Source organism: Rhinolophus ferrumequinum, chromosome 17 (assembly GCF_004115265.2).
Source record: "Rhinolophus ferrumequinum isolate MPI-CBG mRhiFer1 chromosome 17, mRhiFer1_v1.p, whole genome shotgun sequence".
Lineage (NCBI taxonomy): Eukaryota > Metazoa > Chordata > Mammalia > Chiroptera > Rhinolophidae > Rhinolophus > Rhinolophus ferrumequinum.
The window spans coordinates 47,947,324-47,962,157 of record NC_046300.1 but is presented as its reverse complement, the minus strand read 5'-3'; the positions used below and the strand labels follow the sequence as shown (position 1 = coordinate 47,962,157).

The 14,834-nt window shown below is 55.0% G+C and overlaps 1 protein-coding gene across 2 annotated transcripts in view; it reads right to left on the bottom strand.

Annotated features, from left to right (window-relative positions):
* The window catches only part of DNAH1 (dynein axonemal heavy chain 1), a 73,923-nt gene extending 66,643 nt beyond the window's left edge, over window positions 1-7,280 (bottom strand). For both annotated transcript variants that reach the window (XM_033133065.1, XM_033133066.1), the window contains exons 1-4: window positions 7,219-7,280; window positions 3,239-3,729; window positions 2,235-2,307; window positions 156-330 (exon numbers count right to left, since the gene is read on the bottom strand). In XM_033133065.1, coding sequence (XP_032988956.1) covers window positions 156-330; window positions 2,235-2,307; window positions 3,239-3,589 — 599 coding nt within the window. In that variant the 5' untranslated portion in view covers window positions 3,590-3,729; window positions 7,219-7,280. The remainder of the gene's footprint in view (window positions 1-155; window positions 331-2,234; window positions 2,308-3,238; window positions 3,730-7,218) is intronic.
* Window positions 7,281-14,834: the final 7,554 nt, after the last annotated feature.

Sequence of the window (14,834 nt, the reverse complement as noted above, 5' to 3'; positions counted from 1 at the left end):
AGGGCTACAGGATTTGATTTGAACACTTGCACACAGACCCAGTTTCGTAACCTCTGCTGTGGGGATGGTCACTCGTTGCCTGCTGTCCCTCACCTCCTAGTTGGGCACTGCCACCTCCTGGAGGACCGGCTCTCCCACAGCCCACCGTTTCGTACCTCTCAATCTCAATCTTGCGGGGACACTGGCCTGGCGGCACCAGGAAGGGCACCTGCACCTTGGGCTCATAGGCCTGCAGCGGGAAGTCAGCCTGGGTGAGCGACTGGGTGGTGGGCCCAATGCGCTGCTGCTCCAGGCGTTCCTCAAAGTCCTCAGGAACCTGGAAGCTTCTGACTGCAGGGAAGGAAGGGCAGGAGCTGCAGAGGCTCAGGACAGGGCCCCATCCCACCCCCCTAAAGACAAAGCACCAGGCAGGTACCAGGCAGTTGTGGGGAGAAGCCAGATGTGGTACCAGGCACCCGAGGGAGTGCAAGCCTGGAGGGACTGGGGACTGTTTTGTCCTGCTCTGCCTGCCCCGAGCCAGCATGCTCCATCTTTCTCCTCCACGCCACCCGTGACCCCAGCACCAGTGCCCACTGCTCAGCACAGATGCTAAATCACACTATCGGCCAGGATGACCACTGGATAGGAAGGCAAAGTGGTAACTCTCTGCACATGTGGGCCTGGCTTCTGCCACCCCTACCCCAGAGGCCCCTCCAGCATATCAGAGTCTGAATGCCATTTGCTCCCTGGGACCCTTTGCAGACTTAAAGGATCTGTAAGATGCCTGGATCTGTAAGATCAGGGGCCCCACCACCTGGGCCCTGAGGGACCTTCAAGTCACAAAGTGCCCACCCCGACTTAGACACCCAGGCGGACAGAGGCTTTCGTTCCAGGTCTTCAGGGAGGGGAGCTGATGGACACACACCCATCGACAGCAGGACCATTTCTGTTTGCCCGGGAGTGAGGGGTTGCCCAGGACTCAGGCTGTTAAGTGGAAAGGAAAGTCCCAGGAAAACTGAGACCATAGTGGTGGGAAACGAGGTGTGAGAATGGGTTCCGGAGATGAACCAGCCTCCCCGGGGATTGGATGGGCATAGGCCAGCTCAGTGATAGCCCCCCTCCACTCTCCTGTGAGGCCCTGGTGACCCCTTTGTGCCTCACCACCTCTCTGGGCTCAGAGGTATCCCACTGCAGGAGGGTCCACCTTGGGGGTACACTTTGGGACCCCAGAGAAGCCTCCAGAGGCTCAGCAGAGGCCACCCGCCTTCAGCTGAAGTTCATGCTCTCACCAAAGCTGCCAGGTGCTTGGGGAAACTCACACCACCAAAAAGGCCTGGCCAAGAAGGCAGTTTTCAGACCTCTAGTCACCTGCTCTTGAGCCAGTGGGTCCATGACACCATTCTACTCTCAGAATCACATACTTGTGAGACTGTCGAACATAATCGTCTGGATCCTCAAATCACAGCACAAATGAACATGCATGTGATGTTTCCTGTACCACTTTTGGGGTTTCACAAACCCCATGAGGCCAGTGGTCCCCAAGAGGACTAATCTGGGTAAGGCCAGCGAAGAGCCAGGCCGCTCCTGGACTTGGAGAGGAGGGGCAGAAGCTGGGATCAAGGGGCATCGATGCTTGATAGAGAGGGAGAACTGTCTGCCAGCCAGGTAGCAGGGCCCCACCTAATTCCTCACTGTCTCTCAGGGTGCCATCCTGCTCACTGCTTCTGCTGGAGCCACTTCTCTTATTCTTCCCTCTGCCACTAGTGACCGCCCCACTCCCTACAGACCTGTCCCAGTCTGTACAAGCCTCATCACAGAGACTGAGAGCAGAGTCCTTTCCTCCTCCAGCAAACTTCTCCTGGGTACTTCCTGTGCCAGGCCCTGTTCCCAGTGCTGGGGCCCTAGCAGGGAACAGGTCAGACACAGTCCTGGCCTCCTCCACGCCCCATTCCAGGGGGGGCAGAAAATACACCCCTACCACCCCCAGCTGGGTGGAGGGAATTGGAGCGCTGGCCCTCAGCAGCCCCGGCCCACCGTGGGGCCCTTGTCCCAGCTCTGCTAAGAGAAATGATAAAGCAGTAGTGGTTCACTGAGCACTCATCATGAGCTGGGCCCTTGCAAAGCAATGTATCTATTGTGATCCCCATTTTACAGTTGAGGAAACTGAGACCTTCGGTCAGGAAGAGACAGTCTCCCTGAGGCTAGAGGCCCTGCTTCTAAAAGCACCTGCCCACCCAACCCTCCTGAGCACTGACCTTTTGGTGTGAACTTGTCAAGGTCGGCCTGCCGCAGGAGGTTCTGCTTCACGCAGGGGCCACGGCATACTTCCTAAAATCAAACCCCAGAGCCCTGAGGGGGGCGTAAATATCCCGGGACAGGCAGGAACTGGGAGGGACCCCAAGGCCAGGTGTCTCCCCCAAATCCACCAGGGAGCACCCCAGGGACATGGGGGTGAGGCAGAACCAGTGAGTTTGCATAATTCCTCACTCAGAGGCTATGGTGGGCCACAAGCTGTGGCCCCCTGGGACACTCCTGGCCCTAACTTGTTCTGGTCCTGCACTCCTCACTCTGAGAATACTTCCGGGGTGTGTCCAGGTGCTGAGCCACAAGACAGAGGTACTGCAAAGCCAGCAGGGGTCTGTGCAGACCTCCCCTCCCAAAGGCCACTCTGGCGCTCCGGGCATAGTGGGTCACCAGTGGCTCCTTGTCCTATCACCTGTGGCCTTTCCACTGCCTAAAACCTTCTGAAGGCTGACTCATACCTATATCCCTAGTTATCCCCTCCATCCTCCCCCTGCCCCAATCCTCCCTCTCTCCCCTCACAGTATAACCTCCTCCTCCACATGTGCCATGGATTCTGTCAGGAACCCCAAGCCTTTGTACCTTCTGTTTCCCCTGCCTGGGGCACTCCCCCCAATCCCCATCTGACCATCTCTTAGATCTCAGCAATACGCCAACTCATCCAAGGACCCCTCCCAAACCAGAGCTGAGGATGGGGGGAGATCCCCAACCAAAGCCATTGCCCCATGACAATAGGGACATGGATATTTCATCTTCACTGTCTCTAGTGCTCAGTCCAGGGCCTGTCCCACAGCAGGTGCTCAAATAATAATGAATAATGAATTGCTGAATGAATGAACAGATAGAAGGATGGATGGATGGATGGGTGGGTGGATGGAAGGATGGATGAAAGGAAGGATGAGCAAATGGAACCTATAAGGAGGGCTCAGGCTTTGTAGGGGATGGCTGCCACACTCACCCCAAGTTGATCCAAAGTTCCAGGGCTGAGAATGTCAGAGTAAAACCCACGCTGTTTCATCAGTGGGTACTTCTTATCACTGCCTGTCACGGGCAACTTCTGGGCCTGCTCTAAGTCTGAGAGCATGGGTGATGGGGGCAGGGGCAGGGGAAAAGCTGGGGGCTTGGGGTCAGGGCTTGCAGGAGGCTTCTCCGACACAGCATCTGCTCTCAGAAGAATCCTCCTCAGGTTATGCTCTAGGCCTGCATGAGTCCTCCTCAGACTATCCGCTTCTCCCTCAGGAGTGCTGCTGCACTCTGGGCCCTGAGGGGCCCTTCCTGGGCTGCAGTCTTCTTTGTTAGGCTGTTCCATGCTGCTTTACAGGGCGATGTCCCAGCCAGAACTCCTAGGAGAAGATATCGGCATCTTGGGCCTTTGCCAGCCTCTGCTTAGTCCCCAGGGGCACGATGATACAGATGCCTTATCTGCCACCCGCCAACAAGCGCAGCCACCTATGCATGGATAACAGAAGAGGGAGAGGGGGTGGGTAGTGGTCTCCCCTTAATCTGGACAGACACAGGAGACAGGAGGCCTTCCCTGCTTGCTGCATGTGAGAAATGAGTCCCCAGAGCTAGGGCTGAGTGAAGGGAGTCTGGAAAGCCCTGCAAATGCCCCACCCCAGTGCATCCTTCTGCACTTTCCCACCCCTTCTCCCCCATATTAGAGAGCAAGACCTGGCTTCTCACAAGGGGAGACAAAGCGGGCAGCCCAGAGCTCACTCACTCAATAAAGGGCCCTGTTGGTTTTCCCCAAAATGACTTTCACCCAGAGGCAGCCCTGGAGTCCCGAGCCCAGCCCTGCTGGATGCTCTGCCTCACCCCATGTGGGGCATGGGCCATGTCCTGCCTCCCCCACCCAAAACCCCCAGCCGTACCCCAGGAGCCAGAGGACTAAATGGCCTCCACGGGGGATCCGGACCCTCCCCTGGCTCACAGATCCTGCGTCCAGCAACTGTGCTCAGGGCCGGCCCACGTTAGGAAGGAAGCACACAGCCTCCTCCCTCCCCACAGGGAGCAGCAGATGTGCCACTGGTTTGCGTGCTCATCCTCCATCCCAAGGTCAAAGGTGTACAGAGTTTTCATTGTGGGGAGAGCAAGACCCTGCCAAGCCACTGTTGCTTTTGGCTACCTCAAAATGCATCACCAGGGCAACTCCTTGGTCGGGGGAGCATTATAAGAAATTGGACAAAGGTATGGGGGAAGAAGAAGTTTTCATGTAATGCTGATACAAAAATAAAAATGGAGTAAGTCAACAATTATCTCAATAAAAATTTCAGTTAAAAAGGGGTCATCTTAACAAAAGGAAATAGGGGCCTGGCCCAAATAACATACCTCCTTCTGTCCCTCCAATTACCCACCCCCTGAACGCTGGGATGAGGCAGCCAGGAGCTTGCAATACAGGCCGCTCTTTTGGCTGGGTGTTCCGTGCTCCGTCATTTCCATTTTAGCTGCCAGTGGGACTAGCTGGTGTAGACCTGGTGTAGGGTCATGGCAGAGGAATCTTCCCTGGGCTGACCTGAAAGGTGGGCGGGCAGCGGGGCTGCCTAGAGCAAGCTCCCTAGCAATGCTGAAGCAGCCTGCAGCTGCTGAGTCCATTTCTAAGAAAGGGGTGGTAAGTTGGCGAGATCGCTTGAGGGACTGTGAAGGGGATAGGACCTGCTGGCAGGAGGCCCTAACTTTGAGCCCAAAGTCTAACTGGCTTCTAGCCAGTCAGGCGCGTCCCACCAGAACTCTGCTCCCTGAATTCACTCTCTGGTGGCCAGCTGCCTCCCCAGGACAGGTGCTGAAAACAATGCTAAGTTTGCTCCACTTGTCTGACAGTCACCAGCCGTTCTCAAGAGCAGCCTGAAGGAGAGAGGACCCACTGGGGACCACCCCCATCATGGCTGCAAACCTATGGATGTCTGTCTGCCCTATCTTTGAACAAAATCAACAAACAGAACAGGCCTTGGAGAAGCCAAGGTTCCCGGTCCACAGGAGAGTATTCCATGACCCGGTTTCCCCAGCTCTCAAATGGGCTTGAATATGCTCAGCTGCTTCACTAGTATGTTATAAGGACTGATGGAGATAACAGAAGCAGAAAAGTCCAGGAAACCGCAGTGTCGCTGGGGGCAAAAGGAGTCTATGATAGGGGAATTTGCTGCACCTGTGAGCCATTTCCCTCTGAGCAGGGTGGCAGTGGGGGCACGCACCCAGGCATGTCCCCAGAAGGAAGGTGTGAGAGTGAGCTGCTAACTCAGAGTCCTGTTTCCTGACTGTCCCTCAGCCCTTCACAAGGATCCACAGCTCCCTTCCAGTCCCACCCCAACTCTGGGCACTTGTACACTGCCAGCGTGCAAGGACCTCTGACAGAGAGACAGACAGAAAGACCTCTGCTTCCTGTGACAGCCCCATGGGAGATGGCAGCCTCTGCATGAGTATTTTCCCTCATTTGTGCGTCAGGTAAGGGAACTGGCAGGTAAGATGCCAGGGGTGGCCCAGTGTTGGGAATGATGGATATTATTAAGGGGCTTAGATGCAGTTCACACATCATCTCATTTCAACCGCTGAGGTGGGAACTGAGACTATCCTCATTTCTCAGAGGTGGGGAAAACAAGTCTCAGAGAGATTAAGTGACCAGTGCAAGGTCACACAGCCAGCAAGAGGCACAGTTGGAATTTGAACCCAAGTATTCTTTCTCCCCAGTCAGATCACCTGGAGCCCTGTTGCTTTGAGCTAGAGAAAGCTTCAGGTTGGGCTCACTGACATTTAACCCCATGAGACCCACCCACCCACCAGGCACTGGGTTGGATGGATACAGACAGACGAACTGGGGTATTTGAAATGCACAGCAGGTACTACTGCTATCACCAATGCACAAACAAGGAAACTAAAGTCTAAAGAAATCAAGAAACTTGCGAAGGAACCACCGCAAAGAAATGGCAGAACCAGAGTGGAAACTGACCTCTGGCTGACCCAAAGGTCCATGTCCCTAGTACCACCACAGTGGTTCTCAAGCTATGTACCAAGGAACCCTGAGGTTCTGCAAAGTGAGTGCCTGCGGGGAGCGCGGGGCGGGGGGGGGGGGGGGGGGTGGCTAAGCAGGAGGGCTTCCAAGCCACCCAGCCAATTCAGCAAGGACCATACACCTTTATCTGTTTCACATACCAGGGTCCTGTGTGAGATCTCGTTTGACAAATTGATCTGTGGCTTAAGGGATTTGGGAAGTCTCTGTCTTTGTGTCGCTACCTGGCAAACAACACTGTGGGTGCTAATAATCCCCACAAGCTTGGAGTTCTCGCCATCTTTTTGGAGCGCTCACCTGATGTGACACCTCTCTATGTCCCCCACACCTCAGGTCCTTCCCTCCAGTCAACATCTCCCCTCGCTGGACAGGAGGGCTGCAAATTCAGGAATTTTCAAGTGACATTGATCTCTAGAACCTTGGCACCGAGCACGGGACTGACACACGTTTCACACACACTCAGGTGCCGAGAAAGTGTTTGCCTAATAATTGTGTGAATGAATGAAGGAAGGAAGGAAGGAATGAGAGGAGTAAAGGGAGGCAAGTTGATCTCCGTAACAACTCACTGGCAGCAGTACTCTGCCAACTTATAGATGGGGACACTGAGGACTAAGGAATTAGATGTGGTGGGGATCAGGAGAGGACCTGGGTGGCTGGTGAGGACCAGAATCTCGGCTCCTTCCCTGCCTGGGTCTTTCACGGTGGGGAGGGGGCGTGGGGCGAAAAACCTGTCTGGGAAACAGGACTTAGTTGCATGGTTGTTTAAAAATACGCACCACTCCTTTCCCACTGGCCAAGGCTCCGGAAACTGCGCGCAGACTCGTGGACGTGGACCCTGGGCCGAGAGGGTATCCTCCTTCCTGTACACTCGCCCTCTGCTCCCTATCGGGGTCCCCTGCCCGTGCTCGCCCCGCGGTGCCTCTGCCCCACCGACCTACCCGCTCCACCGCGCAGCGTTGGGTCTGGCGTCCCGTCTCTAGGGAGGGAGGCTGGGCCGTTGCTAAGGGGTGGGACCATCCGGCACCGTGGGGCCCGAGCTTCCGTCGGAACCTACCCCAGGTCTGCACCGGCCTCCCTCACACGCTCTGGAACTTGGTTCCTCCCGCCTCGGACTCGCTGCTTTCCCCTCCCGGCCCTGGGCCACCTGGGGGTTGCGGGAAAGTGTCAGCCCTCTAGGCTCTCGAATCCAGGCTCCATTATCCATCTCCCCTCCCAGACTCCTCTAGAGTAAGAGACAAAGCAGTCAAATTCAGTGCGAGAACTTTGATTGAATCCTCGTTGTTTTGTGTCTTTTTTTTTTAAGCTAAGTAAATTGGGGAGAATAATTGGAGAAATTTACGAATTGGAAGTTGGTATTTTAAGCCACAGCTGCGAGACCCATGGTCAGGTGACTGCTGAAAGGGTCGCTTCTGGTTTCCCGGGCATCAGCTTAACAGCCACTCCCCGCTATCGATGGGCAGTGGCTGCACCTCCACCCCCTACCTGGTCTCAGGCGCCCATTGCTCCAATGACCTGGCGTGCGTTCAGGCTTTGATTCTCCTGCCTGCGCTAGATATTGAATTATGTTTAATTTTCTTAGATGTGATAATGGTATTGTGGTTGTATAGCTTGTCCTTGTCTTAGCTGATGTGGACCAAAGAATTTCAGGACAAATGTCAGGATGCCTGCTGCTGCGACTTCCTTTCAAATGGTTCAGTACAATTGATGTATAGATAGGAGATAAAGCAAAAGTACTCCAATGCAAACAATTAGGGAATCTGAAGGTTTACATATGTCCACTCTACCAGTCTTTCAATTTTTTTGTAAATAGGTGGGTTACAAACCAAAAGAAAATTTAAAAAGTATCCCCCACCCCAACATGAGAACACCTGCCCAGAGCCTTTTCAGAATTGGCCCCATTTCATAGGTGGGGAAACTGAGGTTTGGTAAGACAGGTTGGTATTGAAGGAGATAATAGGACCTGATGCTCATTACATAAATGTCTGATTTTATTTGACGTTGGTACCAGGCCTCTGCTGGGCACTAAGTGTCCAGATTTGAACTGGACCCCGTCCCTACCATAAAATGTCTCTCTGAGAGCCAGAGAGGCCAGGCCAAGAGGAACCCAGAGACAGGGTAGTAGCTGTGACTAGAGAGTGAGATTTGGCTTTTGCACAGGCTTCTGCATCCTCTGTCCAGAACATCTCTCTCCACCAATTCCTACTCCTGGCCACCTCCTATTCATCCTTCAAGACCCAGTGCTGATGAAACCTTTCCTGAGCCCCAGCCATGGTTTTATTTGCTTTTCTTGTTGGCATTCATGCAGTAGGTACTCAGTGATCATTGTGGAAAAGAGGAAGGAGTGTGACGGGGATTGGAGGCAAGGGTGGCCAAAGCTCTTCAAGGGGACAGAGACCCCCCCAAATCCCTGTTTTGGGCAGCCTGGCTCCTCTGTGGATCTGGGAATAGGCTGTGTACCCCACTTGGCCTGTGGAGAGGCACCTGCCACCGTGTTTTTGCCTGGCACTCCCCACACTAGGTACAGCTGTCCAAAAGGCTGCAGAACCCATCTGGTTGCCGGGGCAACATCAGCCCATGGTGGGACGTCAGGGATGACAGGGGCAGAGCACTAATCCTGAAAAGTTGCCAAGCAACACAGTGGACTGGTGACATCACAGGTGCCATAGCTGCTGGATAGACGGACAGTTCACTGTAGAGAGGGTCCACTCTCAGGTGGTCCAGCTCATAGAGTCACTCACCCTCTACTATGCAATGGTCACTGCTGTGTCCCTCAACTGGAGGGTGGGCTTGAGCAGTGGAGATGGGTGGGGCTATCTCTCTCCCTCCCTGGCAGGAGACTGTGGGTCAGTCCATACTCTCCTGTGTCTCAGATACCCACCCTCTAATGCCCCCATCTTCTCCAAGGCATTGATGCCCCTGCCCTGTCCTGGAGGCCATCATATCTACCTGTTTCCTGGGAGAGGAACAAGAGGCTAAGCCATGAGCCCATCCTGGGCTCCTGCCCCTCCTTTGGCGGGAGGGCAGTGTTTTGACCCATATGGGCTAGAAAGGAGGTCAGATTTACTCTTGTTGAAATAAGAGGAGACCGGGTTTCTGCCAGTTTGTGGGGGGAGGGGACAGTTCTCTGCCCATCTCTGGTGGCCTGGACGCTCAGGACTTGGGAAGACAGGCTGATTAGAGTGCCCTGGCCCAGCCCTGTGCCTTTCAGGCAAAGGGTGTGAGGGCATGGCAGATCTGTGCTTTCTCTTCCTGTGCCATCTTGCTGGCAGCGCTGGAGCAGGAGCACTGCTCCACTGGCTGCAGAGATGAAAGCCCCATGTGAATGGTGGCAGAACAGACCCTTCATGTGGCCGGTCAGCTGGAACAGAAAGCAGAACAGAGAGCGACAGGCATCTAAACACGTGGCTGAAGCTACCCACTCCCCACCTGCCCCCAGCTGGCCTCTTGGGCCCCCAGGATCTCCCTCTGGCTTGCTAAACCAGGGGCTCTGAGCTGCTGCCAAGAGAAACTAAGTCAGGCATGGGGGGCTGGGAGAGATCTGAGGTTTACCTTCTCCTCAGGCCTCCCCTGACCCTCCCCCCTCTGCCATTGGCCAGCTGGCCTCAGCAGCTCTGACCAGAATTTTCTTTGATGAATAAAAATGGAGACAAATTCTCCTTTGATTCACATGGTCAGCCTGACAGACAAGGCCATGAAAGCCCGGATCACAAGGGGAAGTGGAAAGGAATTCCCGGAGGAGCTGAAGGATGGAGGATCACTGGCCCATGAACACTCAATCCTCATCCCAGCCCCCACTCCCGCCCCCCACGCCCATTCCCACCTGCACTCCTGTGGAGCTTCCCAGCTGTAATCTCCTCCCTCTTTGGGCTTTTCCACAACTTTCCGTCATATCTCACTATACCTCCTCAGGAAGTCCTCCCTGATTGCCTCAGCTGGCAGAATACACACACTCTCCTCAGGGGCCCAAGAGGACCATGGTCAGTACAACTGGTAGGCAACCATACAGCGGTCACTACTGTGTCCCCCAACTGGAGGGTGGGCTTGAGCCGCAGGACCAGGGGGTGCTGCTTTTCCCAGCAGCCCTGCGAGTCCATCATTCCTACAGAGACCCTTAGGAAATGACTAGGAGACAGAGCAACCCACATTGCGGCCACCATCCTGAAGATGGTGGCTGCTGACAGCAGCCTACCTGCACATGACCTCACCTTAATACCCGCTGCCCCAGCCTACCTCCCTCTGACCTGCAATTCCAGACCGTGCCAGGGGACAGGGTCCAGGATGCTGAGGCTCTGCTCTCCAGAAGCAGCTGCCAGAAGGGGGTCTCCACCAGCCCCTACCTGCCTGGGCCAAAGCTCCAGGTGACAGGCCACCAGACAGTGATGTCTTCCACATTTCCATGTGGCCCCAAGAAGTTGCACAGAGAACTGTTCATCATAATTAAGCTCTAAATGCCCCACGGAGCTTAGTGAGCATCGGCTGAGGGATCTCTTGGCAGAATGGGGAGCCTTGTCATCACAGTCCTTCGATCTGCAAAGTATCCCCACCCCAGCTCTCCAGGGAGCCTGAGCTTACTGAGTCTGGGGACCAAAGTGCCATTCTGACTTTATGCCCACCCCTAGAAAGGTTTGTGAACAGGGCAGGCCTGGGTCCTGCCGCCGACTCACTGGGCAAGTCTCTTCCCTTGCGAGGCCTCAGTCTTTCCATCTGCACAGTGGTGAATACAAACCTTGCCCAGTGCTGTACTGAGTGGCCCGAGGATACCAGAACTCTTACCCTGCCCCCAAATGCCTCCATTCCTGGCAAAAGCTTTGCCCTCTGTGATGGACTGTGAAAGAGCCTCCAGGTAGGTCAGAATGGATTGTTGGTTCAGGAAAGGGAATTCCTCAATATCAGTGGTGGGGCAGCCAATGGCCTGCCTATGATGGCCTGGGGGTATTCAAATAGATGGGGCGGCAGCCGGAGCTTCCAGTCTCCTTGGCAATCTGCTCCCACAATCCAGGTTGGCAAACTGAGGTGGCAAGAAGGGTGGGACCTCACCAAGGTCACAGCAGAGTAGTATGGGAACCAGGGGCTGTCCTGCAGGGTTTAGAGAGCAGCTAGAATATGGGCCACAAGACAAAAGACCAGTTGCCATGAAAATCCCCTTTTAGTTCCAGGAGGGAGGGGCATCTGCCAGGGCCTCCCCCTCCTCCTGCCCCCTTGTCTCCCTTCTCCATCTGGTGGTGGTAGTGGTTGGGGGGTATCAGAGAGCCAGACACTGATGGTTCCTAGAATCTCAGTTTCTGTACCTCAACCAGACTGTCAGATCACCAGAGACCCAACAACCCACCCCCCAGGCCACTCTCTCACAGCATTCTCTTTTCCTGTGGAGGGGGTGGGGGTGATCCCTGCCCCAGTTTCCTCCTCATTCCCCAATATTCCTGAGAGGCCATTCAAGAATCTGGCACTGATGTGTCCCCTGTATAGTTCCTTTGTACCCAAAGGGTCTCTGGGAAATGTTATCTCTACCTCCAAGCAGTGACTTTTAAGTGTACAGGAGGGGATCAGACCTCTAAATGGTCTAACAGAAGTGGCCCTGAGAGTGTGACCTAAGACAGCCCCTTGCCTCTTCTCTTCACAACCAAGATGCCCTCCTCTGGGGACATCCCAGCCTCAAATCTTCTTCCAAGCAAAGGGAAACTTATTCTTGGAGGCCTTGAGCATAGGAATGGCTGCTCCCATTTTACAGGTCAGGAGACTGAGGCCCTGAAGTAGAGGCCTTGTCAAAGGCCCACACACTGCTGGCCAGGCAGAGCTGGCTTGGCAGCTGGACCCTCTGTTCTTGCCGGGAGCCTCCCAGCCACTGCTCCTGGTCCCACAGTCCCTCTTGGCTGGCCCTCAGAGCAGGCAGCTGGGCCTGGGGATGGGCGGGGAGTGCCTTGGGGAGGGTGCCTGGGCTGCAGAGCTTGTATGGTGGGGGTGGGGCAGCAGGTGCAGGATAATGGGGCCACCAGGGGAGGCCCAGGGAGCAGGTGCTGCCATGGAGGGGGTAAGGTTGTCATTGTACATTCAGCTCTGGTGGGCCCAGAGCAGGAGGGGGATCCCTGTGAACCCCTGGGCCACCCTGGCTCATGCTCAGAGGTCGTCCAGATGCCTGGGCTCAGGCACACAGCCAAGCCCCTCCTCTGGGTCCCAGCAACCGCCCGGTTGTCATGACAACCAGCACTTTCATCCCTATCTCTTTGTGTGGTCACGGTCCAGTTTTTGTGAACAAGCCATAATTAGGGGTATGGAGAAGGGGGGCCTTGCCTTGGGACAAACATTCAGCTGGGGTGGCGTTGTGAACCATGGCAGAGGGGGCTGGAGGGCAGGTGAAAGAAAACCGGGGACCAAACTGCTGGGCTTTGCTGGCCATTGACCCCTGCAGCCTCTCCTAGTGGCTGACCACACCCTCAGAATCGGGTCTGCGGCCCTCCCGTTCCCTTTCTGAACCTCATTTTCCCTTCAGCGAATGGAGCTGTGAACAACCCCTCCTCCTCTGGTGCACTGTGTTTCTGGGAGGCAAAAAAGCACGGGCCAAATCAGAGCTTGATGCCTCGCCTGTACAACTGGGGAAACTGAGGCATGGAGCAACCCTAGTCCATGACCTGGATCACATCACAGTAAGCAAGTGGCAGAACCAGGCCTACTGAGGATCAGAATCTCAAGGCATTGGGCCCCCAAACCAAACACAAATTGAGCCCCAGGGTTACCCCTCCTCTGGCATCCCCACTGGGAAGAGCCTAGCCACCAGGATTTGGCAGGGGTGGGAGCAGGCTGTGGTGACCCAGGCCCTACCAGCTATGTGACTTTGAGCAAGTCCCTTCTCCTTCCTCTTGTAGCTCCAGTCTATAAAAACAACAGGGGGTCTATAGTAACAGTGAACCGTCCCTCTCGCAGCCAGGGTGAAAATGAAGCAAGGTGTACTCTGTACAAAGCTGGCTCCTGCCGACCCCCACAAACACCACACATCCTCTGTTCCCCCAGCATCACTCCTGGCCCACCCAGAGCACTTGGCATTCCCTCATGGCCACCCCGCTTCACTGCTCTGGGTCTTTGTACTTGCTGTTCCCTTTCATGAGGTTCTCTCTTCCTTCAGACAGGAATTCAGAGGTTCTAGGTTACCAGGAGTTAGAGAGCATGATTGCTGCTGTCGTAACCTAAGAGAATTCTCTTGAGACAAGCTCTGATTTTCAACAGGGAACCCCCTCTGAGTAGCAGGAGAGCGCTGGGGAAGCGGCCGGTTTTGCTGCTGCGGACGCAGCTCCTGGGATGGGATAGCAAAGAAGGAAGGTAGCAGGAGGGACTAGGCTTCAGCACCATTTTTCTTCCCTCCTGGGGTGGCTCTTCTTATCTTTGAGGGGACCAGGGGCACCCTAACAATGTTTGGAGTGAGCTTCTGGAGGGATCCAGGGTTCTGCAGGCCCCTCAGGCTCAGGAAAGATCCCCACCACCAGAGCAGCCCATAGACATGAAGGGGTCTGGTGATATGTATACCCCAGGCAGACACCTCAGTTAGGGTGGGTCTGCACCCACACTTCTCAGCCACCACTCGTTCCCCTGAATCAGAGACTTGAGGAACAGGGGGCCACATGGGAGGGGCTGGGACTGCTTCTGCCACTGGACTGAATACTGAGCAGAGAATCTATTCAAACCAGCAGGACAGGCCCACAACTCAACATGGCTCAGCATCTCAAGAAAATGTCACTCCCTGTTCCCCATAAACATTGTCCTCTGGGATTAGCTCTGCATCTGTGCTGGATGTGAGGGCGCAGCAACGGTATCTGGTCCTTGAGGCCAACAGGTGGGTGCCAGGGCTTGCGCTGAGGCTGCACCATTGGGTACCAGGAGGAGGACAGCGTCCACCTCTGGAGTTATTCACTGTTGTTAGGGCTCATAACCCATGACTGAAGAATTAGCCTGTGTCATGAGGTTTATGCACATCATGTCATTTAATCCTCGCACCAGCCCTGGTCGTGACTATTTCTGCTTCCCGTTTTATAGGTGGAAACATCGAAGTTCAAAGAGGGTAAGCTGTCTTGGGAAAGGGGATTGGCAGACCCACCTGAGGGGTGGGGAAGGATAGGAGGCAGAGCTGAGGCCACTGTTAAGTAGGAGATAGTGCAAGGCTGATTTGGGCTCAGGGGAAAGCACGGTTTATAATGGCCTGAGCCAAGGCTGCCCAGGTGGCAGGGAGCTCCCTGTCATGAGAGGCATGCAAGGACGAACTGGATGCAGTACCTGTCATTCAGGCATCAGAATGGAAACAGAGTACCTGTCCAGAGCATGTAAGACCCTAAGGTGTCAATCCTGGCCCCACTCCAGCCCTGGATGGGGCAGATAAGGCAGGATCACCCAGGGGCTGAAGGACAGAGGGGGACACTGCCCAGAACTATCCCCCTGTCGCCTCATCCCCAGGAGTGGCTTCCACTCTGAGATGTCTTTCTTAGTGAGAAATCTCAGAGGACAAGGGACAGATCACAGGTAGGAACACAAGGCTAGGAGTTAAGTACCCCAAATTTTGCATTCTAGACAC